Source organism: Oncorhynchus gorbuscha, linkage group LG15 (assembly GCF_021184085.1).
Source record: "Oncorhynchus gorbuscha isolate QuinsamMale2020 ecotype Even-year linkage group LG15, OgorEven_v1.0, whole genome shotgun sequence".
In the NCBI taxonomy this organism is placed as follows: Eukaryota; Metazoa; Chordata; class Actinopteri; order Salmoniformes; family Salmonidae; genus Oncorhynchus; species Oncorhynchus gorbuscha.
In genome coordinates this window covers 70,800,551-70,814,602 of record NC_060187.1, presented here as the reverse complement: position 1 = coordinate 70,814,602, position 14,052 = coordinate 70,800,551, and the positions used below count along the sequence as shown (strand labels likewise).

General features: G+C 42.7%; 2 protein-coding genes across 4 annotated transcripts in view; one reads left to right on the top strand and one right to left on the bottom strand.

The window, feature by feature from the left end:
* The window catches only part of LOC123997929 (zinc finger containing ubiquitin peptidase 1), a 21,814-nt gene extending 17,325 nt beyond the window's left edge, over positions 1-4,489 (bottom strand). Inside the window, exons 1-2 of one of the 3 annotated variants that reach the window (XM_046302657.1) lie at positions 4,267-4,489; positions 3,315-3,961 (exon numbers count right to left, since the gene is read on the bottom strand). In XM_046302657.1, coding sequence (XP_046158613.1) covers positions 3,315-3,924 — 610 coding nt within the window. In that variant the 5' untranslated portion in view covers positions 3,925-3,961; positions 4,267-4,489. The remainder of the gene's footprint in view (positions 1-3,314; positions 3,962-4,266) is intronic. The other 2 variants (XM_046302656.1, XM_046302659.1) reach the window with 2 other exon arrangements.
* LOC123997930 (importin subunit alpha-6-like) lies at positions 4,458-14,052 on the top strand. Its single transcript, XM_046302660.1, has 14 exons — positions 4,458-4,605; positions 5,814-5,941; positions 6,351-6,452; positions 6,832-6,931; positions 7,303-7,397; positions 7,753-7,884; positions 8,383-8,471; positions 8,648-8,747; positions 8,942-9,105; positions 9,185-9,263; positions 9,378-9,503; positions 10,468-10,595; positions 10,802-10,980; positions 11,521-14,052. The coding sequence occupies exons 1-14, from the start codon at positions 4,602-4,604 to the stop codon at positions 11,706-11,708; spliced, it is 1,614 nt and encodes a 537-aa protein (XP_046158616.1). The 5' UTR covers positions 4,458-4,601; the 3' UTR covers positions 11,709-14,052.

The following is a 14,052-nucleotide window of genomic DNA, read 5'->3' as shown; positions in this document are numbered from 1 at the left end:
CGACAAACCACCTAATATCAGTCAGTACGACAAACCACCTAATATCAGTCAGTACGACAAACCAACTAATATCAGTCAGTACGACAAACCACCTAATATCAGTCAGTACGACAAACCACCTAATATCAGTCAGTACGACAAACCACCTAATATCAGTCAGTACGACAAACCACCTAGTATCAGTCAGTACAACAAACCATTTCAGTCAGTACGACAAACCTAATACCAGTCAGTACGACAAACCAGCTAATATCAGTCAGTACGACAAACCATTTCAGTCAGTACGACAAACCATTTCAGTCAGTACGACAAACCTCCTAATACCAGTCAGTACGACAAACCACCTAATATCAGTCAGTACGACAAAACCAACTAATATCAGTCAGTACGACAAACCTAATACCAGTCAGTACGACAAACCCCCTAATATCAGTCAGTACGACAAACCCCCTAATATTAGTCAGTACGACAAACCACCTAATATCAGTCAGTACGACAAACCACCTAATACCAGTCAGTACGACAAACCCCCTAATATTAGTCAGTACGACAAACCACCTAATATTAGTCAGTACGACAAACCACCTAATATTAGTCAGTACGACAAACCACCTAATATTAGTCAGTACGACAAACCACCTAATATTAGTCAGTACGACAAACCACCTAATACCAGTCAGTACGACAAACCATTTCAGTCAGTACGACAAACCACCTAATACCAGTCAGTACGACAAACCACCTAATACCAGTCAGTACGACAAACCCCCTAATATTAGTCAGTACGACAAACCAACTAATATCAGTCAGTACGACAAATCAATTAATATCAGTCAGTACGACAAATCAACTAATATCAGTCAGTACGACAAACCACCTAATATTAGTCAGTACGACAAACCCCCTAATATTAGTCAGTACGACAAACCACCTAATATCAGTCAGTACGACAAACCACCTAATATCAGTCAGTACGACAAACCACCTAATATTAGTCAGTACGACAAACCCCCTAATATTAGTCAGTACGACAAACCACCTAGTATCAGTCAGTACGACAAACCACCTAATATTAGTCAGTACGACAAACCCCCTAATATTAGTCAGTACGACAAACCACCTAATATCAGTCAGTACGACAAACCACCTAATATCAGTCAGTACGACAAACCACCTAATATTAGTCAGTACGACAAACCCCCTAATATTAGTCAGTATGACAAACCACCTAATATCAGTCAGTACGACAAACCACCTAGTATCAGTCAGTACGACAAACCAACTAATATCAGTCAGTACGACAAACCACCTAATATCAGTCAGTACGACAAACCACCTAATATCAGTCAGTACGACAAACCACCTAATATCAGTCAGTACGACAAACCACCTAATATCAGTCAGTACGACAAACCACCTAATATCAGTCAGTACGACAAACCACCTAGTATCAGTCAGTACGACAAACCACCTAGTATCAGTCAGTACGACAAACCACCTAGTATCAGTCAGTACGACAAACCACCTAGTATCAGTCAGTACGACAAACCACCTAGTATCAGTCAGTACGACAAACCACCTAATATCAGTCAGTACGACAAACCTAATACCAGTCAGTACGACAAACCAGCTAATATCAGTCAGTACGACAAACCATTTCAGTCAGTACGACAAACCACCTAATATCAGTCAGTACGACAAAACCAACTAATATCAGTCAGTACGACAAACCTAATACCAGTCAGTACGACAAACCCCCTAATATTAGTCAGTACGACAAACCTCCTAATACCAGTCAGTCAAACCTCCTAATACCAGTCAGTACGACAAACCCCCTAATATTAGTCAGTACGACAAACCCCCTAATATTAGTCAGTACGACAAACCACCTAATATCAGTCAGTACGACAAACCACCTAATACCAGTCAGTACGACAAACCCCCTAATATTAGTCAGTACGACAAATCCCCTAATATTAGTCAGTACGACAAATCCCCTAATATTAGTCAGTACGACAAATCCCCTAATATTAGTCAGTACGACAAACCCCCTAATATTAGTCAGTACGACAAACCACCTAATATCAGTCAGTACGACAAACCACCTAATACCAGTCAGTACGACAAACCACCTAATACCAGTCAGTACGACAAACCACCTAATACCAGTCAGTACGACAAACCCCCTAATATTAGTCAGTACGACAAACCAACTAATACCAGTCAGTACGACAAACCACCTAATATTAGTCAGTACGACAAACCACCTAATATTAGTCAGTACGACAAACCCCCTAATATCAGTCAGTACGACAAACCAACTAATATCAGTCAGTACGACAAATCAACTAATATCAGTCAGTACGACAAACCATTTCAGTCAGTACGACAAACCTCCTAATACCAGTCAGTACGACAAACCACCTAATATTAGTCAGTACGACAAACCCCCTAATATTAGTCAGTACGACAAACCCCCTAATATTAGTCAGTACGACAAACCATCTAATACCAGTCAGTACGACAAACCACCTAATATCAGTCAGTACAACAAACCACCTAATATCAGTCAGTACAACAAACCCCCTAATATTAGTCAGTACGACAAACCAACTAATACCAGTCAGTACGACAAACCACCTAATATTAGTCAGTACGACAAACCACCTAATATTAGTCAGTACGACAAACCCCCTAATATCAGTCAGTACGACAAACCATCTAATACCAGTCAGTACGACAAACCACCTAATACCAGTCAGTACGACAAACCACCTAATACCAGTCAGTACGACAAACCCCCTAATATTAGTCAGTACGACAAACCAACTAATACCAGTCAGTACGACAAACCACCTAATATTAGTCAGTACGACAAACCACCTAATATTAGTCAGTACGACAAACCCCCTAATATCAGTCAGTACGACAAACCAACTAATATCAGTCAGTACGACAAATCAACTAATATCAGTCAGTACGACAAACCATTTCAGTCAGTACGACAAACCTCCTAATACCAGTCAGTACGACAAACCACCTAATATTAGTCAGTACGACAAACCCCCTAATATTAGTCAGTACGACAAACCCCCTAATATTAGTCAGTACGACAAACCATCTAATACCAGTCAGTACGACAAACCACCTAATATCAGTCAGTACAACAAACCACCTAATATCAGTCAGTACAACAAACCACCTAATATCAGTCAGTACGACAAACCACCTAATATCAGTCAGTACGACAAACCACCTAATATCAGTCAGTACAACAAACCAGGACAGATATAACAACACCCTCTAAAATAAACCTTTAAGTGGGGAGGAGAAACGCTTCTGTTTGACTGTGGTGTGCTCTGCGGATCCCACTCCCACAGAGTCCTCAGCATTACAGTGTCTGCTAGTAGGCCTACTGGAGTCCTGAGCTGATCTCAGAAAGCCCGTAGACACTGAAGAGGTGGGTTCAACAATGGCCACTGCTCGCCCTCCACCAGGGTCCCCCCTATTAAAAGTTTGGGGGGATACAGTCATTCGCTCAGACTCCAGTGTGCTATTGGATGTCCTGAGTGAGACCCCTCTTCCAATGGTGTCAAACCTGTTCCCATTGTCTACTCCTCCTTCAGAACCCTCAGACCTAGACAAACCAATGGCTTGTTTGCAGTGACTGTCCACTATGGTGGTAGAGGGAGTAGGACTTAAGCTGGGCCTGACAAGACTGTGACCACCTCTACCCTCTGCTCCGTCATGGTCCTGCTTCTCTTTGTGTGTGGTATTGATGTGGAAGCGGAGTTCGTTGTAGGCGACTCCGGACCAGGAACAGAGGGGGCAGCCCATGTCATTCTCCATGTGGCTCAGGAGAAGATGGGTCTTCATGTCCTTGTCCAACACCAATTCCTCGCCACAAATCTCACACGTCAGCATGGCTTGTTGTTTCTGGTGCTCAGCTGTCACACTAACACTGAAATGAAGATAAACGAAGATAACATTAATTGTCAGTAAATAAATAGGAATGAACAGGAAGGATATCAATCCAAATTACGCCAAATATACCCAATAACGAAACAACGCAATGCCCAGCTTTGCCAGCCAAGATGCAACAACGCAATTCCCATTTTTGTAAGCTAAGATAGCTAGCCAAATTCTAACTCGGCTATTATAATTTATTCTGAATTTGTCTAGCTAGTCAACATGTCAGTCTATGGACTAAAACATGACTTCAAAACGCTGAAAGATTGCTAACTATCTAACCATCATATTACTCACCGATTTCAAGAATATGGACGATGTGCCGTACAAATGCTTGACTTATGTGACTACTTTCAAAATATATGTGTTTTTGTTTAACTTTTCATTCATATGCCATTTTAGCAACGCTAGCTCGCTAGCTAACAACTTGACTTTACTGGCCCTGTTTGCTTCTCCTCCTTCAGTTTGAGCTGATGGATATGACGTCACTGGTTGTTGATCCAAGGAGGGTTACTGGGAAATTTTTAAGCGATACAAGACGCCATATTGCTCTCAGCTGGACTCGGGAGTTTGCGTGAAGGAAATAATAATACCTAGCTATACCTAGGAGTTTCTGACATTATTTATCTTAAATGGGTAAGAGCAATACAAACGTCACAACCTTTTTATTGTTGTTTTCATTTTTTTATCACGAATTATCTGGTAACTTGGCATGACGATGGTTGCTAAACGAGGGGACCAGAGAGGGGTGTAAAGGAGCTAACGATGTAGCTAGCTATCGCTTGCTGTGTTTATTAGCAAGAACAATCTCTTAAAAAGCTGTGGTTTGGGTCTAAATGCAGTTTTGGATACCGTTGCCTATTATAATTGATTTTACAGCTGTTTTAAGTATTATTTTGCTAACGATACGAATACGTTAGGTTTTTGAACACCATGTAATTTAATTCAATTAATACTAATAATGTATTAGCTAGGTAGCCAGCATGCTACTAGTTGCTGTGTGCTAGGCCAGTGGCTTCCAACCTTTTAGGGTTATTGTACCACCAACTGAATTTTGCTCTGCCCGGTGTACCCCTGAAGTACCCCACCATGTGCATTTTACCAATAAGCCTAAGGTCTCGTGAGCTTTCTCAAGTACCCCCTGTGGATAGGCCAGGTACCCCTCCCCAGGCCAGGGGTCCTACTAGGTAGTACCGCTGGTTTGGAACCACTGTACTAGGCCGTACTGTACTACTTGCTAGAGAGGAACCCGGTTTTTTGCGATTGGAGATATCCAGCCTGGAAGACGACTGATTCCCCCAGAAAATACAACAAACAATGTCAATGTGACGCTGCAGCAAGACAGTGGTTAATGTTAGCTAACATTCATTAGCTGGCTGATGCGCATGTCATCTTTATCTAGCTAACTAGATAGCCAGGAATGGCATTATTTGACTCGCTAGCTAACACAAAGATTACTAATAGATGAGATCATCAAACGCTATTTTGGTTTTAACTTGACTAATCTAACGTTGATTATATTATGATGACAGCGAGCGAGAAACATTTGATATTGTATTTCTTTGATCACCAGTCTTCTTCATCAGCTATCAAACTCACCCCAACTGCTGTTTTCGTGTGAAGATGTGCATGGCAGGGTTTTTCTTCAAATCCCCTTTTGGCCAACCAATCCAAATTCACATCGAGAGTTATTTAATTTATTTAAATTTCCATTACGCGCCTATGTTAACAACAACCATAGCTAGCTAGTCAGTCAAGTTTGCCTGTCTGTGGCTGCTGTGAATTCACAAGTTCGTATATTTGATTATTTAGGATAACGTTATGTTTATCCTTATTTCCCCAAGATGAGATGGCAAGCCCAGGGAATGACCGAATGAAGAGTTACAAGAACAAAGCGCTGAACCCACAGGAGATGCGCCGGAGGAGAGAGGAGGAGGGGATCCAACTCCGCAAACAGAAGAGAGAAGAGCAGGTAGGGTGCTTCTAGTTCTTACGCCTGGACCACTGAATCAGCTACTCTCCATTTTTATTTATTTAACTAGGCAAGTCAGTTAAGAACAAAATCTTATTTACAATGAAGGCCTAGGAACACTGGGTTAACTGCCTTGTTTAGAGGCAGAACGACAGATTTTTACGTTGTCGGCTCGGAGATTCGATCTAGCAACCTTTCGGTTACTGGCCCAACGCTCTAACCACTAGGCTGCGCGATTCTGTGGAGACAAACCTAGTCTCATTCAATTTGACCATGTAAATGCCTTTTGAATGGTAAATCTTCTCCAGATATAAGTAATTTTTTATTGACCTGTTATAGTTGTCTTTGGTTTGTTTGTGTTGTAGTGAGTCAGTGTCTGACTAACACTTACCTCTCCCTCTTCCCCCAGCTGTTCAAGAGGAGGAATGTGTGTGTGCCCTCGGACGATGAGTCCATGTTGGAATGCCCTGTCCAGGACCCTGACATCAGCTCCACTGCACCAGTCTCAGGTGTAAGTGACGATTACTCCAATTGCCCCATTTTCTTAATCTCGTGGTCTACACTCTGCACCGAGGGACTAAGTTACCTGTTGAAAGACAATGCCATTACTCCATAAAATAAGTACAAAGAATGTTGGGGAAACAAAATATTCTTAAACACGTGGTTACTTGTCTTTTCTCTTCAGTATCCAAACAAGACAATAGTTTTTGGTTTTCAAAGCAATCTGTGATTAAAACTAGATGAAGGTCTTTAGTCCTAAGTGCACTTTACGTGATCAACCTGTCAGGTGTAGCCCTACACCACTTGCCCTGCAATATGTGTATGTAGTGTCAGAGTACATGGTTTTGTATGTCATTCACATCTTTATGTATGTTGGCTTGTGTGTGTAGGAAGGTGTCATAACTCCAGACATGATCCAGATGATCTTCTCTGAGGATCCAGACCAGCAGCTGATTGCCACACAGAAATTCAGGAAGTTACTCTCCAAAGGTCTGTGTGAATCATTCAATTCATAACACCCCCAATGCAGGGCTCAAGCCACCTGTATTATCTAGGTTGATTCCCCGATGGGACACAATTCCCTATTTAGTGCACTACTTTTGACCTGGACCCACTATATAGGGAATAGGGTTCCATTTGGGAAAGACTCATAGTTTGGTCTTGTATAGTATGTTTTCTCAACAACAAAGATGGGTTGTTTGTTCCAAATGCCTGCAAGTAATGCCTTTGTTGGACCTGATGCTATTCCCTCAACACCGTATTGGAGTGTTTTAGCATCACACGTTTTCAGCCATGAACCAGTAAGTATTTAAGCTAGTAGTGTGATGTCATTGTCATGCACTCTTCTCCCTCCTCATCAGAGCCCAACCCCCCCATCGATGAGGTCATCCTCACCCCAGGGGTCGTCAATAAGTTTGTGGAGTTCCTCAAGAGGAGTGAGAACTGCACTCTTCAGGTGAGTCAGGTGGCTGGGTCTCTGTCTGTCTGTTATTTGGAAGTGCTGGGAATTCTTGGTTTGGTCTGTTAGAAATCATAAAATGTATTCACTACACAAAATGACACTAACAGAAAGCTGTCGGAATATATGAAATGAAGTCAGATTCTTTGATGTTATATCGCATCCTGTTGGCATTAGTCAGTCTGCATGACATCTGCATTGTATTGCTCCCTGCCAAAAGACATAGCGAGTTAACTTTCCTCTGCCTCTTTATGACACTTTCAATCATAACTCTTCAGCCTGTGTATCTGTCTATGAGGGCTTGTACTATGCTCCCCATGTCACCATGGTGTGAACTGTGTGTGTGACACAGTTTGAGGCAGCCTGGGCCCTGACCAACATTGCCTCTGGGACCTTCCTGCACACCAAGGTGGTTATCGAGACGGGAGCCGTGCCCATCTTCATCGAGTTGCTCAACTCGGACTACGAGGACGTCCAGGAGCAGGTGACTGAACAGCCTGGGGGGGCTGAAGCCCTTGGTGCAGGGTTGCAGCAAGATGGGACACTAACACATGGGTCACAGTGATAGCTAGCAGGAATGGGAATAAGATGTCATAGAATCTTCTTGGCGGGTCAAATTCCATTTGAATAGTAAACCAGCTATGTTTGCGTTCCCTAAATATAAACGCTGTGGCTGCATTCTGATTTTCTACTGTTCTCCCTGAAGTGTTCTCTTATTCACTCCCCTTCCATGGGTTTTAACGTAGCCAAACACTAAGCAATCCCAGCCCAGTATGGTCCTAGCTGTGTGGTTATGTAGCAGTATATGGTATGGCCATCCAAGCCCAGCTCTATATGGTGCTGATGTTTGTGTGGAAATATAGCTTAGCTGCAGCACTGTATACTATGGCTCCTAGCTGCATGCAAATATAGCTGCACTGTTACAGAATGGCAATATGCATGGCTGCTGAGTTAGAGGTGATGAGTGATTGGTGTGTTTCAGGCCGTGTGGGCCCTGGGGAACATCGCTGGGGACAACGCAGAGTGCAGAGACTACGTTCTCAACTGTGGCATCCTGCCCTCCTTACAACAGTACGTGTGTGTGCGCACACTTGGTTTTATCAGTCTGTAGGCCCATGCCGTTTTAACAAGGAGAAGTAGAGTTTCATACCATTACCTAATACATTGTATAATCCGATTAGTCAGGTTTAACAGTTTAATTGTGGTCAGAGAAACAAGGTGTACTAAACTGTTCTCTGCTCCCGCAGGCTGCTGGCTAAATCCAACCGTCTCACAACAACTAGGAATGCTGTATGGGCTCTGTCTAACCTGTGTAGAGGGAAGAACCCCCCTCCAGACTTCACCAAGGTAATAGGGTCTAATAGGACAGTTCTAACAGTCCAACAGATCTCACCTGTCAAATGCACAAACCACTCTGGGATTTTGACTAGTTTCTCTCAAAGCCATTCTCTTAGCAAAAAGTGAATGTTCTCCTTTCACCATTATCCCTCTGTCTGTCTTCCTCCCTTCACTCTTTTCTTCTTATTTGCTCTCCTTCCCAGGTGTCTCCCTGTCTGAGTGTGCTGTCCAGGCTGCTGTTCAGTAGTGACCCAGATGTGTTGGCTGATGCCTGCTGGGCTCTCTCTTACCTGTCTGACGGACCCAATGACAAGATACAGACCGTCATCGACTCTGGGGTCTGCCGCAGACTGGTGGAGCTACTCATGTAAGTACTACTAGACACAAACCCACACAAGAAATTGAGATGTTGGTGCACACTGACTGGTGTTTTTGGTCCTCCCCAGGCACAGTGATTATAAGGTGGTCTCTCCTGCGCTGCGTGCTGTGGGAAACATAGTGACAGGAGATGACATTCAGACTCAGGTAGAACTAGTTTCTATTTTCTTGCTACCTCCACATGGCTGTGTCTCTTCACCCTGATGTGTGTGAAGTTTTGATCCTTCACATGGTCCTAGCTGTGTGCATTGATTGTTCCAGGTGATTCTGAACTGCTCGGCGTTGCCATGCCTATTACACCTGCTCAGCAGTCCCAAGGAGTCCATCAAGAAGGAGGCCTGCTGGACTGTGTCTAACATTACAGCTGGGAACAGAGCACAGATCCAGGTGTGTGTGTGTGTATACCTGTGCTTGATGGTAGCACAGTGTTTTAAGTAGTTGTCTGAGGGCTTTTATCATTGAGTTATACACTGAGTGTACAGAACATTAAACACCTTCCTAATTTTGAGTTGCACCCCCTTTTGCCCTCAAAACAACAGCAATACGTTGGGGCATGCACATTACAAGGTGTTTAAAGCGTTCCACAGGGATGCTGGCCCATGATGACTCCACTGCGTCGCACAGTTGTGTCAAGTTGACTGGATGTTCTTTGGGTGTTGGACCGTTCCTGATACACACAGGAAACTGTTCAGCGTGAAAAACCCAGCAGTGTTGCAGTTGTTGACAAACTGGTACGCCTGTCACCTGCTAGCATTCCCTGTTCAAAGGCACTTCAATCTTTTGTCTTGCCTATACTTTTGCCCATCATTTGTCTTGCCCATACTTTTGCCCATTTGTCTGGTTCAATCCAGGGCTCAAGGTTTAAAAATCCTTCTTTAACGTGTCTCCTCCCTTTTAACAGGTGACATCAATAAGGGATCATAGCTTTCACCTGGTCAGTCTGTCATGGAAAGAGCAGGTGTTCATAATGTTTTGTACACTCTGTAGGTCATTATTGCTAAAATGTCACAAGGTGCAGAGTGTTCAATTTGCCTCCTGGGGTCAAGGAGACCCCCAGCTCTGGAAAAACCATTGACAACCACATGCTGTTTTCAAGGGATTGTTAAAATAATGTTAACTATTTGGTTGTTATATCATCCCCTTAATGGTGGCCGATATTGTGAGTCTACCTTCACGTATCTGAAATTCCATGATCAATTTATGATTACTGATCATGAAAAGCATGCAGTTACATGCTTTATAACTCTGATGATAGAGCTGAATGTGGAATAATCTGAACTGTGTAGTTCTGGGGGGAGGGGGGGTCTATATAATATGTCATCTCACTGTTCTATCTCTCTGTCTTGGTCAGACGGTGATAGATGCCAACATCTTCCCAGTGCTGATAGAGATTCTTCAGAAGGCAGAGTTCCGTACCAGGAAGGAAGCAGCGTGGGCTATAACCAACGCTACCTCTGGGGGCACTCCTGAGCAGATCAGGTAATAATGCACGTCAAATTCTTGAAAATAGAACCGGGGCTATCATTTTGGAGACTTGTTGCTTACACCAAGAATTAATTAAATGAATGTGAGTAGTCTCATGCTCGACTAGTTTTGTCCCAGTGTAGCAGGCCTGTATAACCCTATATCTGCTAAACCAAATGTAACAAATGTGAGTAAATCTGTCTGTCTTGCTTTCCCTGTAGGTACCTGGTTAGTCTGAACACTATCAAGCCCATGTGTGACCTGCTGACAGTGATGGACAGTAAGATAGTGCAGGTGTCACTGAACGGCCTGGAGAACATCCTGAGACTGGGAGAGCAGGAGGCCAAGCAGAACGGCACCGGCATCAATCCTTACTGTGCCCTCATAGAGGAAGCCTATGGTATGTTACACATTCACACACCATCAGAGAATGGGACAGGCATCAACCCATAGACGTACGCTCAATTCTGTTTCTCCACCTTTTCCCTGAAATTGCACATTTCTCGTGGATTTATAAGGAATGTACTGATGTAAGGAGGCAGAGGGAACAATTGCACTCTTTAGGGAGAAGGAGAAATGTCATTAGGCTATGGATAATCACTTAGCCAGTGGAATGCACACACTGTTCCACTAGATGGCAGTAGAAATGTTGCTGTGAAGTGAATAGTGTACTCTGTAGTTCTTATCTAATGAAATGCAAGGACACGTGCTGCCAAATTTAAACAGCCATTTGTTAGTGATTTATGACTCAGTATTGTCATGTGCGTATGTGTATCCGCTGGCTTTTCTTACAAGCACTGATTTTAGCTTATAGCTGCTTTATTTGAGAAAGTTGTACTTGCAATGACTGTGTAGATGTCGTACCTACCTTCGTTGAATGCACTGACTGTAAGTTGCTCTGGATAATAACATCTGCTAAATGTAAAAATGTCCACGTCAGGTCTGGACAAGATCGAGTTCTTGCAGAGCCATGAGAATCAGGAGATCTACCAGAAGGCTTTTGACCTGATCGAGCACTACTTTGGTGTGGAGGAGGAGGATGCTAGCATCGCCCCGCAGGTGGACCAGAACCAAGGCCAGTTTATCTTCCAGCAACAGGACGGGCCCATGGAGGGCTTCCAGCTCTAACCACACCTTGACCTTCACGCCACTGAGTATCTACCCCCCCCCCTCCAGGGGAGTCCAGTCTCCATAGGGCTGTTTAGACCTGAACTGATGACACTACCCCATCTCGCCTCTCTCACTGGACCCACCTGCTCTACCTCTCTCTCCAAATCTTCCTCTCCTGCAAGGCTAGCCTTGCCCTGCCACAGCACCCTATCTGGAAATGGGCGAGAGAGGGAGCATGAGAGAGAGAGAACCTGACTGACTGACTGAGGACAGCTCATTCTTAGTGTTTGAGACTTCCTGGAGCTGTATGCAGCGTGTGGGTTGTTTCTTTCTATTGTAGACTATACCGTCTGTGCAGTGGCCAGCCTCCTAACATGGTAGGCATAGGAAAGAAAGAGTTGGCTGATATTTTGTCTTACTCCCTAAAATGTTTTTTTATTTTATAATTTCCTGTGATATTATTATTATTACGACACTGGTGTCTCAATCACCCTCCATATCTCCTTTTTAAATGTGAAACTACCTCTTCAGTCTTCAAAAAGAAAACAAAAGATATGAAGCATTTTGACTGAGGATTCTCTGGATTTCACCAGATAGTCCAAGTAAAACTCCTATCCCAACTAGTGTCCTGAAGAGGTTTAGTGACTGTATCAGCTCATTTCCTAACTTCTTGTACCCTTTGACCAGAGCTGAGAGAACAGTTGGCTACAGACAGCCTACTGTTTTCGTTGGAGGATGTACATTGTGTCAAGATGATGTGTGTATCCAGTGACATTATTATTTAAGTTGGAAAGCAGGTGGACATCTTTCTCTGGGGTCTCTCTTCAATGATAACATTGACAATGGTTGACCTGGAGATTCCGAATCTTATTTATTCTGTTGAAATGTCTTTCAGTTCCTTGACCCTAGTTGCAATATTAACTTTAGCATAACAGAACACCAGTTGCATCATACTGACCGCAGTAATGTAGATGCATTGTGTAGGGAAACACTGCATGTCACTTGCTGCATTAGTCAGCATAGCGTTCAGCCAGGCTTATGCTTATCTGTAACAACGTTACGGTAGGATTGACACAACGTTAGGGTAACGTTGAGGAGTGTTCTGCTTGTGTGCGTGCTCCTTATTGAAGCGCTGCCAGCCAGCCACAGTACAGTGCCAGACGGGTTAGGTTCAGTGACTAGTATCTGTTGTGTGATGCAGTGTCTGTCTGTAACAATCTCCAGGTGAATAAAAACACAGGCTCTCAGAGTTCTTTTGTAGTTGTGTTTTTTCCCGTCATCTCACCATGATTTATTATGATGTCATGACTTATTTGTTTTGCTGAAGTCTTTTTTTAATTTATCGGTGGTGGTTAACCTTACATTGGACTTAACGCTATTGGACGTTGATATAAAATGCTCAGTTGAACTCGAGTGCTTTGTATATTATATATACATGTAAGAAATTATATGGGGGAAAAAATACCTACTAATTGGAAGGGGTGATTTATTAATTGCAGTATAATGTGTTTTCTGACTGAGAAATGCAATGTTGTACTTATTGTTGAATCTTTGCACACTTACCTGTTGCTGCTTTATTCTGATCTTTTGTTGGGTATGTGTTTGTTTCCTGGTTCCCCTCACCTTTACAACTGCTTCTAGAACATGTTTTGTTTTAAAACTGCTTCTAGAACATGTTTTGTTAAGGACTCCTTACATTTTTTTAAAACCTTTTTTTTTTATATAAAAAATTATATGAACTCTTGATTGGTGAAGGAAACCCAACCTGGCTAAACTGAACTGCTGAGCCTTTATTAGTGTGTGACTACAAATATTTCAGCATTCTACTTTTCTTTTAGTTTTAAACTCATCACTCCTGAATCCTGGCGCTTTACTTTTGGCGTGTTACATTTTTGGAAATTGAAAATGCTGTATACATTGAGTACCATATTAATTGATCTTAGGCCTTGGAAATTATATATATTTACGTGAGATGGAAACAGTTTAGTGCTACATTTTGTCATGCACATAAAAAAAAGTATAGTTTTCTAATATTTCTTATGTTTGTACGGTTGGATGATATATTATTTTTATGTTTTAGGTTGATTTATTTCTCCCCATTTGGGAATTGTTTTGGCTCTGATACAGAGGCTATAAGGACTGCTGTGGTATTCTGTCCAGAATTCTCTAGGTGGTTACCATATCATGCCGCCATTGTGGTTGTTTCCTTTAATCCAATGGACCACAGAGGGCTGTGTGTGAAGCTGGACTAAACAGCTCCTCTCTGTGTTACTCATGGAGCTGTTGTCTGGCTCTCCTTTGAGGGGTTAATATGGAGTTCACTGTAAAATAATGAATAATAAAGAAATACAATGATCTGTTA

Excerpts from the sequence above, each read along its gene's own strand:
- LOC123997930 (XM_046302660.1), top strand. Across the intron at positions 7,885-8,382 it reads ACGAGGACGTCCAGGAGCAG|GCCGTGTGGGCCCTGGGGAA; the intron begins GTGACTGAACAG and ends GGTGTGTTTCAG. Across the intron at positions 8,472-8,647 it reads ATCCTGCCCTCCTTACAACA|GCTGCTGGCTAAATCCAACC; the intron begins GTACGTGTGTGT and ends CTGCTCCCGCAG.